The sequence below is a fragment of the Pezoporus wallicus genome, unplaced genomic scaffold (assembly GCF_028554395.1).
Source record: "Pezoporus wallicus isolate ANWC-B61680 ecotype Strahan unplaced genomic scaffold, APGP_CSIRO_Pwel_v1 contig_7068, whole genome shotgun sequence".
Classification (NCBI taxonomy): domain Eukaryota; kingdom Metazoa; phylum Chordata; class Aves; order Psittaciformes; family Psittacidae; genus Pezoporus; species Pezoporus wallicus.
Window position 1 is genome coordinate 913545 of NW_026635623.1, and position 25105 is coordinate 938649.

Sequence of the window (25105 nt, forward strand, 5' to 3'; positions counted from 1 at the left end):
AGCTGACAGGGAGACTGAGAGCTGACATAGCTCCCCTGCCACTGACTCCTGAGCAGGGGCAGTTTACATGGGGGTGTAACAATGTCTCCTGCTATGTCTGTTTGCCCTGCTGCATGGAAGATTAAATTGCCTGCAAGCTGCTGATGGCAGGAGCTTACAGCCTGGTGATTTAAGGGGAACTAAAATCACTGCTGATCCACTTTGAAATGTGGCTGTCGGCAGAGAGCTTGCTGCAGCAAGAGCCAATGGGACGGTGGCACAGCTCTGCCAGCACAAGTCATCCAGCACCCAAGTTAGCACCAGGCTCTCTTGCAGGGCTATGGGCTGCCCAAACTGAAATTGCCTGTGGATTTCAAGCAGACCTAGCATTTCACAACACAATCTCTCCCTGTAGTTCACTATGGAGGGCCCATATACATTTGTGTATTGTACAGCTCCTTCACAGCCTGCAATACTTTTAAGATGCAATACATGTTTATCTCAATGTAGGATAGACACTAATTAACACTGCTCGTTAATGAGGGCACTATCAACTTGCATAACGGTGAACCACTGAGTGCGCGCAGCAATGTATGAATGAGAGGTTAACAGCAGATGACAGCTCATTTCTTTCTGTTCTTCTGCCCAGAACATCCTGCCAATACACACATTATAAATAATGTGCTCTTCTGATGGTAAGGGCAAGCATTTCAGAAGTGAGTGTCGCTTCCTTCTTCTAGGAGTGATTACATGACATTTGGGGTTTCAGCCTTAATACCATCTATTGCCTTGGTTGCTGGGATCAGCTGTTTCCCCCCAGGATCTCTACTGGTTGACTGCAGCCCCGTTCTGCTTTCTGAATTAGAAAGTTGAATGTGAAACAGATTAACTTAAAAGCCTATAGAAAAGGGCAAGTGGCATTTTTTTATGTGCCTGAGACGCCTGTGCCCATCTGACTCACAGTTCACGGCTCACAGAATGGTGTCATTAGTAATTCGTGTAAATGTTCACTTGCTCACCCACCCACAGCCCTGTTATATACTGCTTTTCCATGCAAAACGTTCCACCAGCAATAAAGCCCAGTTAGCATCATGCTATCTTTGCTCTCCCACCCATTATGCCACATCAGTGTTCCTTCTGTGGGAAATACATTTACTTGCTGTGAAGAGCCATCTAGTGAGGGTTTACTGCATATAAAATCAAAGTAACTATTTCTTTATTGTTTCCAGGCAATACTGAAAGAAAAAGTGCTCTCTTTTTTTTTCCTCTTCTCCCTCCCTCCATGTGCTCCTACTGCACTCAAGCTTCAGCTAAAGCAAACGGCTTGAGCAGGTGAGGCTGTGTGGGACTGAATGCTTATTCTTTTGGACATTTCTTTACAAAAAACAGGGAGCACTTGTGCTCACCCTCACTCAGCTCTGCTTTTGAGGTATAAGCATGGGTTAAGGAAGAGTCATGAAGGACCTGCCCTCTGCACCGGCAAAAGCAAAAGCAACGTGACTGGGTGGAGAAAACAGGGAAGGGCCACGCTATGCAGAAGTGAAAGGCTCTGAAGCCGGTCGTGTTTTAGTATACGGGGAATGGAAGAACAGAGCCAGGCGGTGAAGTGCCCCTTGTCACACAGGCAGCGATGGCATAGCCAGGAACTTAATTCAGCTTTCAGAAAGCTAAGCCAGAGCCTCACATAAAGGGAGCATCATTTGAATAGTGGGCAATTCCGTGCTTGTTTGCTTTTTTGTTTTGTTCTCTACAGGACAACAAACTTCAGCACAAGAAAATGAGGAGTAGAGTTGGGACTGTCCATGCACTACAGAAATTTGAAGTTACTGCTCCTGGAGTATCAAAAGCACAGATGCATTGCAAACCTACATTGTTAAGAATCTTACAGTCTGCAAAAGATACTGAACACACCGAGTTAAATATTAAGCATTCAGTCAGGGAAATGACAGCAGCTTTTCTACAGGCTTGTGTTGTGCTCTGAAACTATACCCAGTGAGTGTGGCTGGGTGAAGTGAGGGGGTGCAGGGCCAGCATCAGGTTTTTTGGCTGTACTCAAGCAGTTTACAAGCTAAATCTGAGTGGCTGCAGGCAGCGGGGTCTCTGTCAAGGTGTGCTTGGGATGCTCCCCAGCAGGAGATATGCTGGAGTCTCCATCATGACATTCACTCTGCAGCCTCCTCCAGCCCTTTCAAGGCACTCGGGGTGGGAGTTTGCAAGCAAGCAGGCAGCTGCACACCACTTTGCCTTATGCTGCACTGGCACTGGAGTTACCCTCCCCACCTCCTGCCTGCATGTTTCCAGTGCTGGTTCTCAGTGGGCAGCTTTTCTGTCCCTCAAAAGCTCAGCTCTGTGCTCTCCTGCCATGTTCTTGGCTCAGCTCCCCTAGGCATAGCCAGCCAGCCCTTGATGGGAGAGTGCTAAGCATCACCTTCTCTGTAGGGCTGAAAAAAATGGCTGGCACACTGGAGGAGAAGACTCTCAGTCATCTGACACTGCAATACACAATAAACAGGACAGTAATTTTTCACAGCTACACAGCTTATCAGGACAGGAAAAGTAATCCAACTTTTATAAATAAGCCTTTATTCTACAAAACCCAAACACTCTCACACACAACAAAATGCTCCGAATTCTGAATGCCTGTCACTTTACAGTGACTATTCCTTACTTTTTTTTTTTTAATGCAATCAATGATTTTTAGTTCTTTTTTAACAGTGGGAAAATCCCCATTTTTTAGTCAGTGGAAAGTGTCTGACTACATCAATGATTAATAGGTTTCATGTAATAGCTGCAACTGAAATTTAGAAAGCAAACGAGCCAAAGAAAGCCAAATGGATTTGTTATAATGATTTCATTAGGGATTTTTAAAAGTTTGCTTTATCCTTGCAGTTTGTTGTCAGAGAGAATTGGCTGAATTCAGTCAAAACGGTTTGTTCTTTGTCTGGCCGTGGTCACCATAGCTACCATTTCAATCTGTTAACATATGCGGTATTATTTTGTTCCTGTCTCTTAAACTCTGTTCACAGATGCTTTCAAGATTTTCCTTTGTACATATCTGATTGGTCCATGCCCGGTTTGGCTCCATGCCTTTTTAGACGAGAGCCTCTGTGATGAGGACAAGGTGGTTAGGCATGTGGTGCAGCAATGGCGACAGAAGGAAAAGCTGGGGTGGGGATGGTTCCTACTCCTCTGCAGCATGGGATCTGTGAGAAATACCTTGGGAAGACATTGTCAGAGGTGTATGTTTTTTCTGGAGAGTAAGTGTTCCCTGGATGTGCTGTAGCAGATCTTCAGCTGCTGTAAATCAGCACAAATGCATTCATTTTAGGGGAGCTGTCGTGACTGCTGATGGTCAGGTCCTGTGACGTTGCTCATTACACAGGTTTTGGGTAAGGAGCCAAGATATGAAGGGAGGCATGACTACAACATTTAAAATAAGTAAGTAATATGATTTCATAGCCTCTACTCTCTTGCTTTCTCCAGTCTTAGAAAAGGTTCAGGTTGTCACTGAGTATGGAGGTGTATCCACTCTGTACAGTGGAGGTGATTGGAATATTTAGTGATCAGATTATCCACATTTCACATTTTAATTGGCATTGAGTTGGGAAAAAAGTCAGTTTTCCCTATTGCTGAATGTGAAGATGATTGATATGGCTTCATTTTTTTTCCAACTGCGAAGCAGGCAGGTAAATGTATTGATGTATGTACACAGACAGTTTATAGTGGGGAAGCTGTAAGAGGAATCAGATAGTCTGGAAAAGATACAATTTTCTTTCACAACAAAACTCTCACAGTAAAGTTAAGGTGAGTGTCTCACTTTTTTTTAGTAGTATAAAAGCCTTTGTTTAAAGCTCCTTGGGTCTGATTTTCAGAGCTGCTGAGCACCCTGCTCTTCAATGTCTTTTAATTGGAGATGTAGGTGCTCAGCATTTTTGGCAGCTGGGACCCCTGTATAATGCCTATAGAGAGTAGCTGGAGAAAGTGAGAGAAATGTTACTGTAATGAGGGGCTAATTCTGCCTCTTCTTCCTACCTCTCAGCACAGATGAAAGAGTGCCTATGAGTCATGTGATGTGCACAGAGAAGGGGAATTCTGATTTACTGCTCTGGGTCCCCAGGGGCAGGGATGCTCTCTTAGCACGACTCACAGTATGTCACATCTGCATTTCCAGTATAAGGCCCATTTTTAAGGACTCCTAGTTTGGCTATAAAAATTCACTTAGCATACATGAATAGAAACCAAATTGACAAGGTAGATCATAACTGCTCTGAAAGGGCCATTAGTTCCTGTCATATGAAAAATCCACATTTTACAAAAGCGAATATTGTTCACACTTGCACAACAGCCTGTAACTGTTCCTTCTAAGTCTTTATAGCCTGTATGGAAATAATAGTTTCCAAAATCACTATTGATACCACAATAGTATTCCTGCACAGAAACTGCAGGAAGCAGATGCCTGTGCTTGATATTAACTCAGAGCTTTCCAGTGCCTCTGCACAGGTTCCAATCAGTACAAACTCTAGATTTACACTGATGTAACTGAGAAGAGGAAGACCACAGTATAAAGATTTGGTCTGGTGACTGAGAGTTTGGTGCAAGATTTCTGGTGTCCTAAGAAGCATACCAGCTTTGAGAGGGCACCAAGTCTGGTGAGAATCCATCTATCCCCTGTACTCACAGCTGGTGGGGAGGGGGTAGAGGAGATGCATCTGTATTTGGTGCTTTTGGTATTTAATAAGGAAAAAGCCTGGGACAAATAGGAAAGTAGCTGTTTTTTAAGTAGTGATTTTAAGAGGTACTAAGTCATAGCATTTTCTAATTTTGTTTTTCAGTTGTTAATTAATCCATCAGTTAATGCCAAATTGAGGTTTCATTAGTATTTTTCTTTTCCAGGTTTTCATCTGTTTCATATTTTCTTTAAACAAATAGTGAGGAACCAGCTTTGACTTCATTCTCCTCTCCCTGGGATCACTAGCATTTGAGTTTTACAGATTATATTTGGAATGGATGGAAGAGAAACTGTAAAATCAAAGGTTGGCACTAGAGTCCTGATGAGCTGTGCTATGCCTTAGGGGTGTGTTCATGGAAACACCGGGCCTGAACCTTCTTGTACTGGTTTTACAACAAAGGGAATTTCCAGTGATTTCAGCAGAGTGATCCTAAGTACATCAGAAGGATGTGAATAAGATGATTTTCTACACTCCCACATGTGTGTATGGACATACTGACCTATATTTTCACTCTGTTACGAAATTTTGCTTGGACCTATGACTACATGTTTGAAGGGCAATTTCAGATGAATTTCTGACAGTTTCTTTTCCTGTGGAAATGCCAGTGGTCAGAGGTCCTGTAGGCCATCCTGGCTGAATTTCCCCAAGATCCTCCTATGCCATCCTATGCTCCCACCAGTTGACTGCAGCGACACGGGCCACTGGAAAGCTGCAACCGTGGAGGGTCTTGCATAGAGGAGTTGTCCTGCTGGATCCAGCTGATGCTTCCCTGCTAGCCTTGCTGCTAGCAGAATCCTCCAAAGATTGTGCCACAGTGGTGAATGAGTAACTACTCCTGGGGAAATCTTCCCTCACTCAGAAGAAGGAAGATTTAAATGCTGAAGTGCAAGGGATTGTATTCCTTGCAAAGTTCTTAAATTAGTATCTACTGTTAAACTCACATTTTTGTCCCATTAGGTCTTGTGACGAAGAGCTCCCTGAAGGGATTGTGTGCATTGCTTCCTTGAAATCTCCTGTGAGAAAGATTGTATTACTGGACTCCCAGTCACCCTGAAAATGATGGCAGCAGTTCCCTGCCACTCCAGCTGCCCTCACAGACTTCATCATTGCATACTGCCTGCTCTGCTGCTGAAATGGCAATGATGGAGAGAAATGGAATGAAAGAAGCTTATAAAACGAGAGTGGTATCTTTCCAGGTAAATGCTGTGGAGCTGCAATCCTCCTTATGATGAATTGACTCCTGAAAAGAAATCTTATTTCCTCATTCATTTTTTTTTTTTTTAAGGAGTGATCAGTCTCTTTGCACCTTGTATTTCTCTTCTGAGACAAACATTTTCTAATTAAACACAGAACTGAGTGGAGCAAACCCATCAGCTACCTGAGGCTTTCTACTCTTATTTTGCTATGTCCCACTTTCTTGTCCTCAGGAAGGGAAAAGTGCCTGTTCCACCTCATAGGAGGCTTGGTTTCTGTGAGAAGGCATCAGCCATGGAGGGGTTAACAGCACCAGAGCCTAGCTCCTGTTTCCCCCCACCCTCTCACTGCTGTCCCTCCTCACTTTCTCCTCTGAGCTCTTCTTCAGGGTTCCTCAGGGGTGCAGGGTGGGTGGCATAGAGGTGCTACCTGTCTGGGTGCTGCCACCCAGGTGTACCCCTACTCTGGACACCTGCTGGCTGGGGCGGTGGAGGAGCTGAGGGAGAACAGGGCTCCTAAGCAGCCTTAAATTTAATTAGCTGAGAGAAGCTCCTGGCGGAAAAGGAGAGAGGGGAGTCCTGTGGGAGCAACACAGAGGGGTGGTGAAAGCCATATGCCCAAGGAGCTGAATTCCTGCTAAGGAGATGCTCACAACAGCGTGTACAGATGGGTGACTCCTGTTTCCATCAGCTTCATGAACTGTGAAATAGCTCCTAGCATGGATGCTGAAACAAACCCACTGGGGTCTGCGTTCACACTTCGCTGGGATAGACAGGGTGCTCTCTGGAACTCTGCCTGTGCCAAGATGTCATGCGTTTGTTCCAGTGCTCTCCCTGGCACCACCTGCCTCTGCAGGATTTCAATCCCATCCTCTCCCTCCCAGGGCCAGCTCTTAGTGCCTCCCCTCTGGGCCAGCTACGAGTCCTGCTCCACGCCAAGACAGGGTTTCCTGTGCTGCTGTGGCTCTCCTGGTCATGCCATGCTCACCCTGCAGCTGCAGCAGCCCTTCTGCCTCCTGCTGCTGATCAACCCCAGCTTCCTCTCTGCACCCTCTCACTCCCACCACAGTCATCCCCGTATTTTTTCCACTGGCCTCCCACTCACTACAGGATATGAGCCATTCTCTCCAGTGGGAAATAAAAGTTTGGATTAAAATTTGCTGTATTATTCCTTCTCTTTCAGGCAGCTTTCAGGCTCCAAGGACAAATTTCCAAAGGAACACATGAGATTTAGGGAGAGATTTTTAAGGTCTTTTAGTTACATTAAAATTAAGTTAGATGCCCCTTGGGATATCTTCAGCAGAAGGAGGTGGTTTTGAAATTTGCATGTGATGTCTGTTTATGTTTTTTAGGCAACTAAATGCTTCCAGAGATTTTGGGTTTTGAACATATAAGTCCCCTTGAAATCAAAGGGATCCAGGCATCAACTCCTATACATGCCTTCCAAATTCCAGCTCAAGTTGTTGTCAAACTTGGAGCACAAAATTCTAATGTAAGAGATTATAACCCTAATTTCCAATCTGCTTTAGCAGGCAGCTTAGCTTCAGAGGAAAAAAACAACCCAGTGTTAACTGTATAAGCATCTTGTTCAAAGGGTAACGTTTTCCTGATTAATAGCCTTTCAGTATTAAAAACATTCAGTCTAGAGCATGATTAATTGTCCCTTCTACTACTAGTGACCAAATATATGTGTATGTATATACACAGATACATATATATATATACGTGTGTAAACACCCAGGCACATTCTCACTAGGATAAGCATTTTCAGAGTGTCCGTTTTCAAGGAAAATATAATATGCATGAGGTGAGAGCTGTTTTTTACAACTCTGGCAAATGGGAAGGGTTTTAGCTCCTGTAACCCTTTGTTGCAAGAACTGGCAGCCTGAGGGATGTGTGGCAAGCATCGCTGCCTTGGTGAAAGGCACAAAACAATTACCTGGACAGGGAGGAGATGAAGAATGAGGCAGAAGATTCTTTGCTTTTAATTTGGGGAACAAAGGCTGCTCAGTTGATGGACATCCTGGCTGTGTTTCTACTTCCTAAGTATTTTACTTGTGGGACTGACAGAGTTAATGACAATAAAAGGTTTTAATTTAAAAATTGGCAAGGAGAGGTGTTTTTCCCTTGACAAAGATAACCAAATTTCAATAAATTATTTAAAAAGACAGTCCTGCCTGGTCTAACCTGTTATGCTACAGCAAAAACACAGCAGTGACATCTTTATAAGGATAAGACTTCCCCCCTTCCCCCCCCCAACCTTTTGCTCTGATGTATAAACAGCTGAACAGGTTAACCATCATGTTACAGTAATGTGCGGAAGTTGCAGCCAAGCTCAGGGCCTAGGAAGAATACCATCCTTGCCTTTTGTGACTCGGTCTTCTACAGATCATATACAAAACTCCTCCTGATCCTACACATGGCTTGATGAACTTCAGCAGAACATAGCGGTGTACACACTAATGTGTAGGATCAGGAGCTAATGTGTCTAAATGAAGTACTGATCCAGGTAAACAAGACCCTGTACCCCTCAGTCTCTCCTGGTGCTCATGGGGTTTCCTCCTTGTCTGTTCCACCTTGCAGAACTTCAAAATAATGAAGTCTTAATACTGGGATTCTCTAGAGCAAGTGGTGTGAGACGGAGGAGTAGAAATGTTGCTCTTTTGGCATTTGTAGTAGTCAAAGGCTGCAAAAAGTGCATTCACTGTTGCTGCTGAAAAATAAAATAGAATTCTGTATTTTGTGTACAGTCTCTATGTACACTCTCGCCTACACAACGTGAAGAGTTTTCTTTATGGCCAGAAAAGAATTTTTCAGTTTCCTTCAAGAACACCACCAAAATCTGTAGCGCTGTGTTGGGACACTCTTGAAACTTCAGGCTTTTAGCCTAAGCAGAAGGAAATCCAACACCACTGTTAAGGAAGCAAAAACAAACATGAAAATTTTTCTCAATGGTTACAGATGAAAAGCTCCATCAGCATCAGAGATGTTAAATTCAGGGCTCCTGAGTTTGTGCAGAAAGGTCTAAAAAAGCAAAGCTGGGGATGAAGAGGGGGGTGTTGGCTTGGGACAACAGCTGTGACAGGTGTAAACTGGCTGCGATAGTGACAACCCCGAGATCTGCTACTTAAGGACACACACAGTGCACACATTTCTACCCACCGGCACCAGAAGACACTGATTCGCTGCTCTTTCCGGGCATCTCATCTTCTGCCAGGGGCAAGGGCAGGCTGGTGAGCAGGCGGGCGGGAAAGGGTGTGCCCCGCCATCCCAGGGGATGGCTTCTGCACGGGTGGCATCCACAGGTGATACGGTGCTCCTCCAGCTTGCTCCTATGGGACAGTGCTGCTCAGGAGGGCCAGGGCCCTTCAGGAGAGGCAAGCAGTTGTGAAGTGCCAGCAGGAAGGGTTTCAACAGTTGAAAATAGTGAAATGGTGTTATAAATATTTTAGATTATGGATTTAAGAATTTAATCCTGGGGCCTAAGTGGGTAATGGCTATGAACAAGGGAGGAGGAAGGGAGAGGAAATGAGTGAAGACCAAAATTAGGTCTTGATTTGCAAAGCCATACACATGTCTTGGTGTATGTCTGTGGTCCCAGGTTCAGGTTCAAATTCAAGTTGAGTACTCAGGTGTGCTTTTTCTTTTTTTCAGGGGTGGGACCTTCAAAGCAGATGGAAAAACATTTCCAATTCCACTCAAGCTCATTTTTAAATGAAAAATTGGGTGTTCGCATTCTGCCCTTGCATTTCTGGAGCAGAAATACTGGAGTACAGAGAAGAATAAGGAACACTGCCATGTTTGTGTTCCTGTCTATCATGGAAAATGTATTCTTCACTGAAGAACTAATACACTTTGCACTGGGAAATATTTGTGGCCGTCAGTGCTGGGGTTTAAGAGCATAGCTAATTATTCCCCTGATTTAGAACTGATATTTTTAAAGAGTGTGTGATCAAGAGTCACTGTCATGACCTTCAGTTTTGTGAGCTAGAAAAAGTTATTTTTATGTGGTGTAAATATTATTTTTGCACTGTAAATAAACGTGGTGAAATCACAGGTACATGCATGTCTACATGAAGGAAATTGATTATGCATCTGTCAGTGTCTACACACAACACATATTCCAGCATCTGAGGAAACTAAATACTGTAAAGAGGTCAGTACACTGAAAGAAACTAACATGGATTTCAAAAGGTATTACTTTTCTGTTTTAATGGAGCAAATAGTGCATGAAAACTGGGGAGGACCCCTTCCAAACTATAACCTAGCAGTGAAATAATTTTGATAATCTTAAACACATTATAGAAGAGGAACGGTAAACCCAGCCCTAGAGCCCGTAGCTCTGCCTCAGCAGCACTTTCCCCCTCCCCCTGTGCAAATTCTCTTGGATTAAAATGGCAGAGGGAGGAGGGGAGCGGCTGGGGACAGTTTGTCTGATACGAGATAACCGCTGCAAGTCAAATCGCACTTTTAATTGCACGGACCAATAAATAAAAAAACTTGCTAAGGAAGTTAATTTGAATGAAAATACAAGACACACCCCACAAGCTGTTTTCCACGATTATGTATTGTTTTCCCTCGCCCTGCTGTACAGTTCAAGTCGCAAATAAAAGCGAGCAGTTTGTACACTTTTGTTGCTCATTTCTGTTATGACGGGTCTGGAGACCCCATTCCTGTCCTCCCCCCGAAACAATTTTCCCCCTGAAGCCTATAGGGTTTGCTGGTAGGAGCCTCGTGTCACAAGGAAAGGAAAAGTGGCCTCACTTCCCCTTTTGTTTCCGTCCCTCGCCCCTCGCTCCTCGCCCAGGCTCCTTCCCAGGTTTTGGGAGGCTGTGCTGCAGGTAGGGCAGTAGCCCACTCCCGGATTTGGCTGGGGGAAGGCACAAACACGCCAGACTACGGCGTCCCCGACTCCTGAAGCCCGATCTTAACGCTGGCAGCCACGTGGAGAGGGTTTCCGTGCCGAGCCGGGCCTTCGCACGCTGAAGGGGCAGCGCTGAGGCCCGAACTCCCACCAGGCCGCACAGGTCGCCTGGGGGGAAAGGTGCCCAGCCGGCAAGGCACGGGATATGGAAATCTGGGTGTGGGGTCTGTTGTTCAGGCCGGGCCCAAAGAGAGATTCTGACTTCGCAACAGAGCGCCTCAGGGGGAACGGAAGGGAGGGTGACTAAAGAAGTGCTCGAGGGGACCTCGGGACGACCACTGCCGCTGCCCGAGGCAAGGGCTTTGGCCGCCGGCTCTCCCTCTGGAGGGAAGTCGGGAGCGCCCTCCTGTCGGGACCCGACCCTGCTCTGGGCTGCGGCCAGGAAGGGCCGTCCCAGTGTGCCCGTTTTCCAGCTGGCTGCCCGCATCCCTTCAGAGATCTGCTCCCGGCCACCGGGAATCGCCAACGACGATGTCCCGTGCCATCGGTGCTGCTCCCAACCGGTCCGCCCCCCCTCCTCAGGCCATTCCTGACCGCTAGGCTTCCCAACACCTCGGAACACCCTTCCCCCTCGCGGAGCAGCCTCTGCTGCCGGCAACACGAGCCGTCCCGACCGGACCACGAGCAGAGCCACAGGCACTAACCGCCCCCGGCCGCGCCCCGACCGGACCGACGCCCCTAGCAACAGCCCCCATGGCAACAAGGGCTTTGTATGGAACCCATTCAAACCACGCCGTAACCTTCCGCCTGGGGGGAGGGGGGAGGTAAGAGGCAAAAGTAGTCCCTCAATACCCTCCCGGGGCTGACTTCACGCTGGGGCGGCGAACCCCGCTGTCGCCCACCCCGCGAGCCGAGCCGAGCCGAGCCGGACCGGGCTAAGCCGCGGAGCACCGCTGCGGTGGCGGCACAGCAGCTCGCCTCCATCCCCCTCCGCTCAGCGGCAGCTCTCTGAGAAGAGGTATCGCTGGGCGGAGAGATCCTGGAGCCCTCACACGTACGGCCCAGCGATACGCCTCCACCTAACCCAGCAAACGGAAGCGCCAGGCCGCCACGATGGGCAGGAGGCGCTGTCCAATGGGCAGACGGGCTCGCCTCCCAAAATGTAGGTTTAGCCAATGGGCAGGGGCAGGAGCGGGGGAAGGTGGGGCTGGTGGCAGGCAGCAGCGCAGGTTGAACGGAGTCCCAGCGCAGGGCTGGGATGAGTCTTAAAGTTCGGGGCGATCGCAGTGGGGGATGTAACCGCGCTGCTGCCGCCGCACACCGGCCCGGCCCGGCCCGCCCCGGTTCCCGCCCGCCCTCGGCGCCTCCCACAGCCCCCCTCCCTCTCCCCCCCCCCCCCTCCCCCGCAGTTTTTAAACTCTGCTCTCCCCCTCTCCCTTCTTCTCCACACCCCAACACACCCCCTCCCTCCCTTTTCCTCCCCTAAATGCCAGCCATGATCGAGAAGGGCCCGGAGGTCTCGGGGAAACGGCGGGGCAGGAACCACAACGCCGCCGGCGCGAATAATAACAACAACGGTGGTAGCAAAAGTTTATCCGCCGCCCCCAACGGCAACAGCAGCGGCAACTCCTGGGAGGAGGGCAGCTCGGGGTCTTCCAGCGATGAGGAGCACGGTGAGGAGCGGGGGGGTGGCGGTGTACAGTAACCGGGGGGGGGGGGGGGGGGGGGGGGGCAGGGGCCGGGCGGGCCCACGCGGGTAACGCTTCTCCCTCTGCTTCCCCCAGCCGGCGGCGGTATGAGGGTCGGGCCGCAGTACCAGGCGGTGGTCCCTGATTTCGACCCCGGTAAGTCTTCGTTAATTTTTTAAGGTGGGGGGGCGACTCCCCCCCATCCGTTGCTTTGGACCCCCTCCCTCCAATGAGCGGAGCCCCGATGTGTGTGTGTGTATGTGTGGCTCCGCTTATTGGGGAGGGGGTGTGTGTCCAAAAATAATCCTCCCCAGTTGCGGTCCCAAACACCCAGAGCAAGAACAAGGAACCCCCTTCTCCTCCCTCCCCCCCACCCCCGGCACACACGGTAGATAAAAGAAGTCTCGATGCTTTCCAGAGGGCGCTTTGCAGGCAGGGAGGAACAGGGAAGCTGGCAGGGCTAGGGGAGGCAGGAGATGGCAGTTGGGTGGATTTTTTTCTTTTTTGATTTTACCCTCTCCTGGACTCGTGTGTCCGTGGGCTCGGTAGCAGGGCTGGAGCTAGAAGACAATAAGTTGTAAATGTATTTTATTTTCGGAGGTGTTTAGAAGCGACTTGGGTCTGTATTTAATTTTTTTCCCTTCCTAAGAAGCTGCTCTCCTTCCCCCTCCAAAAAAAAAAAAAAATGTTTCACATTCCAGCTATTCTGCTGCGGTTCTTTGTAAGCTAATTTAAAGTGGTATGGAAGCAAATTTTGAGCAAACAAAGGAATTGGGGCTGTGCTGAAAGGCAGGTGCTGGAAGCATGTTAGTACTGATGTATCTCGGTGTATAGAAAGACAGGCTGTTGACCTCCTTAGTTTGAAATCTAAGCAATTCCCCCCCCCCCCCCCGCCGTATTGTTCCTTTGTAAGTGGAGGTTGAAGCTAGATGAAACCCTCCTCCTGTCTGGAGATCCTGACATTTGGAGTTATCCCTTTGCCCAGCCCAAACTTAATTGAATCATCTGCACCTCTTGCCTTAAAACAAGAAGAATGGTGTGGAACACCACAGTGTCTCCTTATCGAATGATCCTGAGAGTTACTATTGTGCGGATTCAGGAAAAACGTTTCTTGTGGATCATCCTCAGGCTCTGCGCTAATATGTTGAATGCCTTTTTGTATTATTAAATGTATATATTTGGTCGGGGAGGGTGAAGAGGTGTTTTTTTTTTCTAAGTTCAATATTATTTATATTTATTTTTGGAATCATTTTTCCCCATTCCTCCCCCCTTCATTTTCTTGACAAAATCAGATCCAAGGTCTTGGCACATGAGAACTCCATTTCTTGGTTGACCAGGAGGAAGGGGGGAGGGGGAAGAGGAGGAGAAAAAGAAAGGGGGGGGGGGAGAGAGGGAGCTGTTAGTTAGGCAGCAGTTGACTCTGTTTTTCAATCTGTAGGTCAAACACAACATTTCTGTAACACACGATGTGGATCACATTGGCTATTAGCCAGGTATCACAACAATACTTGGGCTTTTCAATCACCCCTGTGAATTATGCTCTTTTGTGCAATTTGTTTCTCTAACATAATAGATGGAGGGGGTTTGGAAATACTGTGTGCCCCTTCCTCACAGTTCTGGCTCTAACTTAAGAGACATTCTGGCTCATACTTAGAGACATGACCTATACAAAGGTGATTGCTTTCTGTGCTGTGTGGAAGGGAGGGGAAGTGTGTGATGTGGAGAAGCAAATTTTTTTCTGAGTAACAGCCTAACATAGCATCAGCAAGCACTCTTATCTGAGTACACAGTGTAATATAGTGAGCTTTTAGTAGATGCACACTATGTAAGTGATCAATCTTCTGATGACCTGAGCGGGCAGCGGGTCCTCCTTTACTCTATACTCTCCTTCCCTCCCCCCCTCTTTTGATTTCACAAGTTTGAGGTGAATTTTTGTCTGCTTGTCCATTGAAGAGTTGGTTTCCTGGCCTGTGGGATTACCCAGGAATAATTTTGCAGTGCAACATTATTCTCTGAATTTTGTGATCTCTTCTGGGTCCTGAAGGCTAAATAACCATGTTATGTTTATTTGGTATGCCTGTTTTGTTTCCCTGTATAAGAAAGAAAACCTTAAATAAGCTGCAGTAGGACCTTTTGACTGAAACTGTTGTCTTGTCTCACTGGTAGAGTTTCAAAGTTAAATCAATGGAATAGTGTTATCAGAGCATGCAGTATCTGTTTCTCAGTAGAGATTTTGGGGACTGTTTGACCGAAGGGTCCTAAAGCTTGGAGGTTCTTTGGTGTCAAGTTGTGGAGGCTTTCACCTTCAGATTAGCTGGCTGGTAAAATGCAGAGTGCTCATAATGCTTTAGCTGAGTCTGAGGGGAAAAATGGCACAAACTAGGCCTTGTGTGTATTGTTTTTGTTTTTTTTGCTTTCGACTTACTGTTCAATTATACCTTGGGTTTGGCTGATTCTGATGTGCATGTTCCTCTGTTCCCATGCAGAGGGGCAGAGAAAGCATTTAATTTTGTTTCACTTCTCAGCCACGTGAACTGTAGCAAAGAGCAATAAAATCAGGAAAGCTTTTTCTGAAATCTTATTCTGTGAGACTATGGGAGAGAAGAGTGATAGAACAAGGCCGTGGTGGGGTGTTGGTCTGGGTTTCGTGAATTAAATAGCCAGAGAAGAGTGAAAAAGTAGCATATTGTATGGCCTGAAAGTGAAGAGAGTGTCTCCTCAGTGATTGCCTAGGTTTTGTGAGGGAAGAGACCTTAGCACTTTTTAGTTAACATGGAGGAGGATAGAGAGTGCTTGTCTCTCCCTCTTTGAGCTGAGTATGAGGAAAATGATTCAGGGTTTTGCTTCATCCTTAAAACCAGAAAATTACAAGTTCTCATTCTGGATTAAAATATCTTAATGCAAGTTTTTAATACTTATGGCTAAAACTTTTTGTGGCAGTGGCCAAGGAAGGGTCTGATGTGATTCTTTGTAAAAATACTCATGGCTGGAACCTTCTGTGGGAGGTGGTCCCTTAGTAAATCTCTATGATGTCAAGGCCTATTCTGTGTCCTGGCAGAGCTTATAGGTTCTTTGCCAAAGTTAGTGCTGGTATCTTTCTCACTTATCCCGATCTCCCCTTACTCTGGGAGAGTAAGTTCTTGCTGCATTGATCCCACTTTTTTATTCTCAGTAACTTACACCTCTGTTATTTGTATAATAAGAACAGTTGTACAGTAAAGGCAAGGCTTTTGCTTTTTTTTGTTTATTAAACAAGCTGATTCAACTAGGAAGGAGAACAGGCAAAACTTTTGGAGCTGAAAATCTCATGTCAAAGCATGCTAGAGTTGGTAAAACTTGAGCTTCAGCTGTGTTTCACTGCTTGGCCATGACTTCACAGATATGATGTGAAAAATTGCTCTTGTCTCTCCTATATCTTCTTTTGTTAGAGCTCAAGAGTCAAATATTTGCCAGCTTAAAATTCTATGCATTAAACAAAGGCTGATATCAGTAGGTCAGCATTTCTTGTGAGTTCTTGGTCTGAGATGTTTTAAAGAGGGAGAACTATTATGGTTCTTTTAATCCATACAAATCCATGTGTCCTGATAATGGAAAAACTCAGTGGAAGGAAACATTGCGTATCCTAAAACTAAATAAAAATCTTTAATATGGGGAAGCACTGATATTGTACTTGACCATTTTACTTGTTGCTTATTAATTTATGCTACTGGAACACTGAAAGAAGGCATTAGTGAGCACTTTAACACAGCCAGTGAATTTAAGTAAAGATTAAAGCTTCTGTATGTTTGAGTGACTCCCTGAAGAGATCAGTCTCTCCTAATTTTGACAGGTATTGAAGGCAGATGAGCTTTTCTTTCTACTTGCAGCACTACAACTTCAGTTTTCCCTTATTTGTTATGGTAGTAAAAATACAAGCTGCATCTTGTACCTTTGGACATCAGCTGCGTTGGTCATCTTTGGAAAGCAGCTTCTGGTGCTATTTCCAGTGGAAACAGATGAGCAAAAGCTGGTTTGACTCAACAGTGTCTTATTGCAGAGGTCTGAAGTTGGGATGTGTGTGTCAATCCCTTGCTGGCTGTGCTGCTCTCTTAAGTTTATTGTTGCTGTACTGTAACAGGTAAAGTAAAAATGGTGGAAAGAAATACTCTAGTGCTTTCACCTCTAGGTGCAGAAAAACTTACTGGATGATGCTCACTGCCAGAAATCCTTGAGGAGCTCTTTCTCTGGTCCACATTTCTGTGCCCCCCTGTGCTTCTGCCCAAACACTTTGTGTATTTCCTGGCCTCCTTTCATGGTCAAGGCTGTGTTGTTTCAGTGTTATCAAAAATTAAAGTGAAAACAAACAAACAAAAAACCCCAAACCTTTTTAATGTAGTCAGAAACTCTTGTCAGTGTAGTAGTGTCATAAGAAGGGTAAAAAAAAGCAAGCAACCAAAAGACGCCAATCGCCCCCCTCTCACCTCCCAAATAAAAGAACAGTAAAACCCACCCAAACAATGTGTGGCATGGTCAGGTCCTAGGGGAGGGAGCTGTTGTATCCATCCATCACTTCTGGCTGTTAAAATTTGCCTGCTGTCTGGCTTTTTAGGATCAAAGGTGAAAGTGTAATAATAGGCCAGCCCCATGATGGCTGATTCCCCTGGAATAGCTATATTTCAAAAGGAAATGTAGCTATATCTGTAGGTGGTTATAAAGGCCATATTTCATTAGGTTGTATCTTCATCTAGTTTGCAGGGTTCTCTGCAGAAGCGCCTATTGGCCTACACAGTAGGGACTGAGATTGCTAAAAGTTGCCTTATGACTTACACTTGGCAAGTCCAGCTCCAAGCCAGCTTGTTCTGTTTCTTTGTTTGCAACTAGTGCTGCTCCTAACAGTCCATATAGTTTGCAAATAGTCTTAAGTACCCAATGGCTGTAAGAGAAAATGGTGTTTAGATGAACCGACTCAACAGAAAGTGGATGGGGGGAGAATGTGCTCTTCAGGTGGAACTTTGGGATCTCCATCTAAGCAAGTGTAGAAGTCAACTGAACTCCTGAAACTGGAAATACTGGTACATCTCCTCACATGACTTTGCCTTAAATGCCCTTAGTGCAACAGTCTCTGGAAAAGTTACTGGAGAGTTACGAGGATGTTTGATCTAATCAGAAATACCAAACCATAATCTGCTAGTGCCCAATCTGTTTGGGCTGACAGAGGCTGCCTAGTATCTTAATAAACCAGGCATGCCTCGGTCCTTTTACTGTGGTCTGAAGAGATGTGCATCATTCTAACAAGAGTGTGTTTTCCCTATTAGGTGGTAGAGAATTTAAGTCCTGTGGGCTTTCTCTTAAACTTTCTGGTGGGGAAAAGAGGAGCTTTTCTCTCTAGTTGAGTCTGCTCAGCCCCTTTCTCCCTCGTGGGCTATATTTGTCTTGCCCCTGTTCTTCCACAAGTGTTTTCTCTGTATGTGGTGTGCTGCAGAGCTGATGAGAAGGTGCCCAACAGGTGCTCCACCAAAAGCTGTTGTTGAAACCTTGATTTTTTTTTTTAAATTTTTTTTTTTTTTGGCTGTCTTGACCCCATGGGCTTTTTGATACAGTCAAAGGGGGTTCTAAAGGTCAAGCTGCTCCCCAGTAGTCCTGGGGAAGGGGGAGATGACTCCTGCCACCTCCTCACTTGTGTTGTGTCGGCAACTCTGCTGCATGAGTGTCTGTATCATCTTGTCCCGTCACTACTACATACTGCCTGGTCCAGTCACCAGGGCCGGAGAGGCTGTGGTCCCACTGCTACATGAGGAGAATGAAGCTGACTTGTAGATGCTGACACTTTAGCTTATCCTTTTGCTTTTTAAATCCACTATGGAGAAAAAGGAGTAGTGCTCAAGTTGGGGATGTATTATCCATATCTTTGGCACCTCAGCAGCAGTACAGCTGTTGATTTTTGTGCCATACCTTTCTTGCTGCTGGGCTGCTCGCCTGAGGGAAACTTTTTGTCTGTGTGGCTCAATAGTTACCTTTCATCCGGTCTGTTCACTTACTCTGTGAAGAGGTGCAGAAACTGCTAGTGGTGAGTAGAGCTCTCACTCCACCTTATGCCAAAGCATGGCTCCGGAGCTTTCTTGTTACTCAAACAATACCAAGAACATCCTTCTAAAACCTTAATGCTGTAGTAAACAAACAAGTCTCAGTGCAGCCAAAGCCTGTGGCTTCCTTCCCTGCCTGGCACATGCAGTGTTTGTATGTGGAGGTAATAGTTGTCTCATGTACTGACAAATGTATTAATGGCTGGCTTGGAATTAATACTAGGTAGAGTGACTGCTTTGTTCTTCATAGCTGGTTCCTGCTGCTTAATGAGTTGCTCTTAAAACTCTTGTTTTCAGCCCTAGTTAGGTCTGTGACTTGGCCAAGTGAAGGCTTAGAGCTTCCTGTGATTGGTCATTATAATTAGTTCAGAAATCTTTGCCTCTGTGATCAAGGCACACTGTATAATGCGGCTTATAGTGGGCTCTAGTCCTGTCACATACCTTCAGAGTAGTGTAAATGACAGTGCTTTGTTGGACGTATGTATTTTTTAACTGGGGTAACTTTTAATATACTTTTTTAATAATGTGCCAGACATATAAATCTGAAGTAACTGGCTCCTCAGAAACTTATGGTTAGTGCTAGTCCCTGCTTCCCTCAGATATAACAACTCTCTGTGGCCAAGGCTTGCCTTACTCATTCCACGTGTTAGGTAGGATAGGTACATGGTGACTGGTGGCTGATTGAGTCTAGAGACAAAACCAAAAAGAAAACCCTGGGGTAGTTAGAGCATGCTCCCTGTCTGTACTTCTTTCTGCACTAGGTGACCTTGTCTTTTGAGGCTTTGATTTGATGGTAGAAGAAAATGAGCAGTCCCATGTTTTTAAGTATTTAAACTTGAGAGAGCAGTTTGAAATTCAGTTCTTGAAAAGACAAAGTTGATTTGAAACTAAATGTGGTCTTAAATGCTTTTGTAGGGAATGTTGGATTAGACGTGTCTTTTTTTTTTTAACTTTACAAGCTTTTAATTAGTAGTCTCATATGAAATTTTGATGACTTTGTGCTTTTGAAAGTGCTCAGTCTTAGTGAAGACAGTGAAAGTTTCTTCAGCATATTCTAGAGTCTGGCTGCTTTTGTCCTTCCCTGACTGTATTTAAACACAACAGGTTGTGATGGGACTGCCTTTAAGTATTGTAGGTCAAACTCAGCGAATTTGCTTCACTTCTCATGTGAGATTTTGAGATGGACCAAGTGAGGTTAACCTACCTTTCCAAGTATCTTCAAAATTTCATCTCTATGCAGCAACTTTGAACATCATAAAGGAAGTATTGGTAAATGTTGCCTCTTTGAGAGGAGGAGGCTGCAGCAATGTGATAGAATTGCAAAAATCCCCTCTTGGGAGGAAATTCTAGTCTATGCTTCCCCCTTCAGCCCTGCTCTGTCATGCAGGTACCTCTAGGGGACATCTGCAAATAATAATCTGAGTGTGCCAATGGCTTGCTTTTGCAGTGCAGTTTCCTAATGAAAGGAGTCTAACCACGTGGTTGTCCATATGGCAGTTCTGCTTTTTGTAGGTATCTGTGATAGCCTGTTATGATAGCATGTGTGCGTACTTTTAGATGACTAGATGTCTTATCAAGTTGGGGATTAGTTTATGTAGAGACTTATGTTTGAAAGGTGGGTATTGAAAACAATTATTAGTGTACATGACCTTGAATTGGTGTCATTCTAGACTTTACAGTTGTAGTATGAAAGTATAATATAACAAATGTGTAATCATAGTTGTGGCTTCGGGATTCAGAAATCCCTAGGGAATACATGTAAAGAAGACTTGCATGCAGGGGCACAATGCCTGCCCTCCCCTCTTAACTAGTCCTTGGAGAGGGCACAGAGTTAGTTTCACAGGGGAGAATGGGGCTGGATAAAGGCGAAGAAAAACCTCTCCTGAGCAGGAAATGGCCTCCCCTCTTAAAGAACTGAAGCTACAGGACTAGGGAAGCCTGGTTTACATAACAGCATTGCTTTTGAAGCAACTCTGTACTTGCAGCTTGCATTGAAATGCAGAGTTTTTTCTCTTTCCTCTGACTTCCTACCTTCTTTGGGGATCTAAGCACATCTGTCTGTTACTATCTGTAGCGCTGGTTTGAGTTTTGGCCATGTGTGAGTGAGGATAGTGGAGGATTTTTTTGCCTCCACCCCACCCGATGTTGAGAGCTTGCTGCCCCATGTAGCAGGCACTGTTGGCTGGAGTTGTGTATATAGTTCTGCACTTAGGTTGCTGACAGCTGTGTGAGAATCTAAAAGTGCCACATCTGTAATTCAAGCTTTTTTTTTTTTTGTTCTTAACAGTGTAAATAATCTCTGGATACCAGTCTGCATGTCTGTTCCCCTGGCTGGCATCCCTCCATCCTTAGGAGGGGGCTGCTCTGGGTGCTTTCAGTGGGGAGTAAAGGGCTGTAAAGGCAGGCAGGCGTACCAGGTGTACCATTTGTGCTTTCTTAGTATTGTTTTCTGTCTGGGAGTCTTTAAGATGTCCCTCCTGGGACCCTTGTGCTGATTTGTGCAGCTGCCACCACACTGTTCATGACAGTAGCCATGGGAACACAAGTAGGATGGTACAAGTTTTAAACTCCCAACTTGTTGCTAGGCAGACCCAGCTCACAGTGTGTGGATTAACTAGTCTTAACAACAACAATGAAACCCCCTGTTCTGATATTCTGCAACTTCCCTAGGGGAAGACAACTCTGCTCACCCCAAATTCTGGGTATTTGTCTTTAAGCTGGGAGAATAAAACCAGCCCTCAGTGGATCCCCATTTACCAGCCAATTCTGGGGGAAAGCCCTCTTGTACACGTGAATAATGAGTACATGGTGGCTGCGTGAGCAGGAGTTTCAGCAGGTAGGTTTTGACGCAGCCTTTACTTAAAGTGCTGTGAAGTGGTGTGGTGTGATATCCAGTGCAAAACTGTTGCACTGCTCATATAGTCTAAAAATTGTAGCCTGCATTAAAATAGATACTGCTGAAAATGACATACACTCTAAACAAAGGTCACAGGCTTAAAATACCACAAGGTCACTTCTAAACTCTGGCTGTAAAAACTTAAAATTATGACTAAGAGAAGGTAAACACCTTCAAAACTTGCACTGCTTTTGCAGACTGTTAGCATAGATGCTGGTATGTGCTGGATGAGCTGGAGACCTTTTAACTTGGGCAATATTTTGTTGGTAAGTTACTGTGTCCCAAGCTCATGTTTTGGCACTTCTCGTACAAGAAGTAAGGGCAGCCCGTTCCCTAGTGTTGTTTTTGTTGGTAATGCCTGAGAAAGGATGTGTGGCAAATTGTAGGGGCTTGAAGGCGAATGGAGACCCAAACTTTAAGGGAAGGGTGGACCTCAAGTGTGTCTTGGAGGCTGAGCTCTAGCATGCTTTTCCCCTGCAGCTGTTGGCTTCCTGTATCACAGCAGTAATTTGTTATGCTCTGCCCACTGGTTTAAATGGATCTTTTTTATTTTATAAGCATTTGATGTGCAATAACTATCATTCCTGTTGGAATAAGGCCATTTATAGAGATGCTCCCAATTACCACCTGCTCTTTTTCTTTCTTAGCAAAGTACACTCTTACCTAATTTAACCTCCCACAGCAACTAGTTTGAAGTAGTTTTTATTTCACACCTTGGCTCACTGTTATCCCTTTCCCCTCTGACTGGCTTAAAAAGCTGCAGTTGTCCTTGCACGTCCTTCCAGAAGTTTCCTACTTCTGGAGGAAGAGCTGCTTGCTTGGTTTGCCCCAAATGTTTCTGCAGTCAGCTCTTTTTGTAGTTGGCTCAAAGATTGTTTTCCTTTAATATGCCTCAGATTTTTTTTTTCCTTTTCCTAAGTTGCTATTTGTGGTTCTTCCACTTTCATTATAATTTGTGTACAGCTGCTAGATCCTATCTGTCCACCCTTTTACTAACACAGCCCTGTTCCGATTTCTGTGCTCTTCCTCATGCTATGGGCCCTTTTTTCCTGTACCTGGTCCTTCCAGGGGAACCACCTTCTCTGTGCCTGAGCTACACTGCAGTTGTTCTCCCAGGTTCCTTCTCAGGCTGGAAGAAAGTGGTTGTGACTTTTGCTTTGTTCTAATTTTGCTCTGAAACGGGGAAAACATAGCAGAACTCTGCCCCTTAACCTATTTTACGTCTTGCATGCCTCTCTGGATATGGTACCTGCTTGCTTTTCAAGCATTTAAATAGCAGTGATGGTTTTGCCTTTTCAGGCTCCTTCTTCAAGGCTTTTTTTCCTCACTGAAGAATTTCTGCCTCAGCTTCTGCTGTTGAAGCCTCAAGGTGCTACTTGCTCTTATAGAAGCAAATGCTTCTCTCACCTTTAGCCTGCTAGAGCGTCTGTCTCTGGCTAGTAGTGTCACTCTTATCCTGTGCTGTTGCTGTTGTGAGCAAATAGGTGTGTGAGAAAGTTGATCTCTGCTGCAGCCGGGCCCGCAGTGGGGACAGGCTGAGTCTGGGCTGGCCCCTGCCTGCTGGGCACTGAGCCTGAGCTGCTGGGGGTAGCTCTGAAACCTGTCCTATGAATTTGGAGAGGAGGGAGGGGAGGTCTCCTCACCCCTTTTGCGAATAAAGCAAACCTCAGGGCTGCTGGCTGACTCAAATCTGCAGGCAGCAAGTTTTGATGCAATGAGGACAGGCAAGTGCCACAAAGAGCTTTTCCTCTTTTTGTTGCAGACTCGGCCTTAGGCTCATTGCTGGGTGGTGCTGAGGGGAGCTGGGAGGGTACAGCTGGATCTCATCTGAAGTTCTCATCACCTCTCTTCTGCTGTTAGGCTTTATATGAGTATTGAGTAACTTGGGGGAGAGGCTTGCTGGTGGGAACTTGATGGCAGAGGGGAGATTTCTCAGAGCTGTCCTCTGGATTTCAGCCCAAGATCTGAGCTGCTTGGCAAATTGTTTCCTCCTGTGCGTACTGGCTTTGCGAAGTGGGTTTGCTCTCTGGGAAACTGCTGCATTGCGCTCCAGCTCTTTCTGTATCTTGGGTGGGGTTTTAGTCCTTGGTTTGGTTCCTAAAATGCACCCCCCCCGCGATTTGCTTGGGAGTATGAGTGCATGGGATTAGTTTCTTTTGTTTCTTGGGTGGTTTCAGGTGAAACAGTAAAGGGTCTTTCACATGCAGGTCAGATGCTGTCCTTGTGATGCAAACATGGCAGGCACGAATTCAGCCACCTTGCCAGCAGTCTGAAAACTGGCAAGGGTCAAGGGTATATTTGTAGATTTGGGTGAAAAAATGACTTTTTATTGGAGCAGAAGCAAAGGTGATGTGAGCTGGGAGGTCTTGCGGTTTGCTCTGGTGTAGCTAGTGGCTGAGGAATTACCCGTGTGCTGGTCCAGAGCAGAGATGTTCAGCACTTGTTTTGCATGACAATCTGGGCCTGGCTGCTACTGGTTCCAAAGGATGGAGGTATATTGAGAGGACCTTTATAAATTCTTAAGCTGTTTAAAGCATCTGTGCAAAGTAGTTACATTAGGCAACTTGATGTCTCATTGTACCCATCTTGCTGAAGTTATTTTGAAGGATGGAGGAGAAATAAAGTTGGAACTTTAAACCCCCTAATTAGAATATTTTTAGAGATCATAAAATCAAATAAATGAGGAGTCAGGGGAATTAGGCTTGGAAGCAGTTGTTATTGCTGTGAAACTTGCTGGGAAGGGGACTGTTACATGTCTTCTTACCTGAACCATTGAGAAGAGGCTCTGGGAGCAGATGTTGGGCTCCTTTTGAAGCGAACCATCTCCAGCTCAGTTTGGTGGAATGCTGTCCTGCCTGGTTATCACTCACTCTGCTGCCACTGCTGTTGTTGCCCAGAGCAGCAGTCTGTCGTTTTATTTCAACTCAAGAGAAGGAAACTACTGGGTGCAGTAGTTCTGCTCACAAAATGATTTCTATGGCTGCTGAGGGAGGGGGTAGGAGGACAAGCGATAGGGTCTCTGAAAGAGATGGGTAGGAAAAACATTTCCAGTGACTATAGTGCCTATATAAATAAAAGCAGCGGATTGAATTCGTGCTGCCAGAGCAGGGACAAAGCTTGGAGCAGGTGCTCACCCAGAGTGTGCTTAAGTTGGATAGATGCCTGCTGAAATGCTTATCAAACATGAGAAATACAGAAAAAAGGGTGTATTCCACCTTTTTTTGATGATGTGTTTTAAAAATAACTTGCATTTCTAAAGTGAGCAGCAGCTACAGCCAGGGTTTGAAATACTGCCTTGGTGCTTGTGAGCTGCAGTGGGAAACACCTGTGCTGCAATATGCCCTGCAGCAGGAAGGGATAGAATGGCTGTGTGCTGCTTGCTCACTGTGGTGCTTGCTTGTTGTGGTGCGCTGCAGCGGGGTCCTCCTTGTGTGCTAGGGTTGTCTTCACACTTTTATTGCTACTCTGTTCTTACTCTTTCATCAGTAGACGTAATTTGGCTTGGTATCTGTATTTCACTGCTGTTGAAGTGGTTCTGAGCCTCTGGAGTAGGAAAGAATGAATCTAGTCAGTCTTAGCTCACTTATACCCCCATAAAACTATGGTGTGCCATTGAGGCACTGAAGCTGTCTTCAGACTAAGGAAGACACTACTGCACTAACGTGCTAATTTTATACTCTCACTTGGCAGGTT

At 45.7% G+C, this 25105-nt stretch overlaps 1 protein-coding gene across 2 annotated transcripts in view; it reads left to right on the forward strand.

The window, feature by feature from the left end:
• The first annotated feature begins 11780 nt into the window (after positions 1–11780).
• Positions 11781–25105, forward strand: part of RCOR1 (REST corepressor 1) — an 85033-nt gene continuing 71708 nt past the window's right edge. Inside the window, exons 1-3 of one of the 2 annotated variants that reach the window (XM_057397104.1) lie at positions 11781–11928; positions 12260–12439; positions 12551–12610. In XM_057397104.1, coding sequence (XP_057253087.1) covers positions 11880–11928; positions 12260–12439; positions 12551–12610 — 289 coding nt within the window. In that variant the 5' untranslated portion in view covers positions 11781–11879. Of the gene's footprint in view, positions 11929–12210; positions 12440–12550; positions 12611–25105 lie in introns of those variants that run through there. The other variant, XM_057397105.1, reaches the window with a different exon arrangement.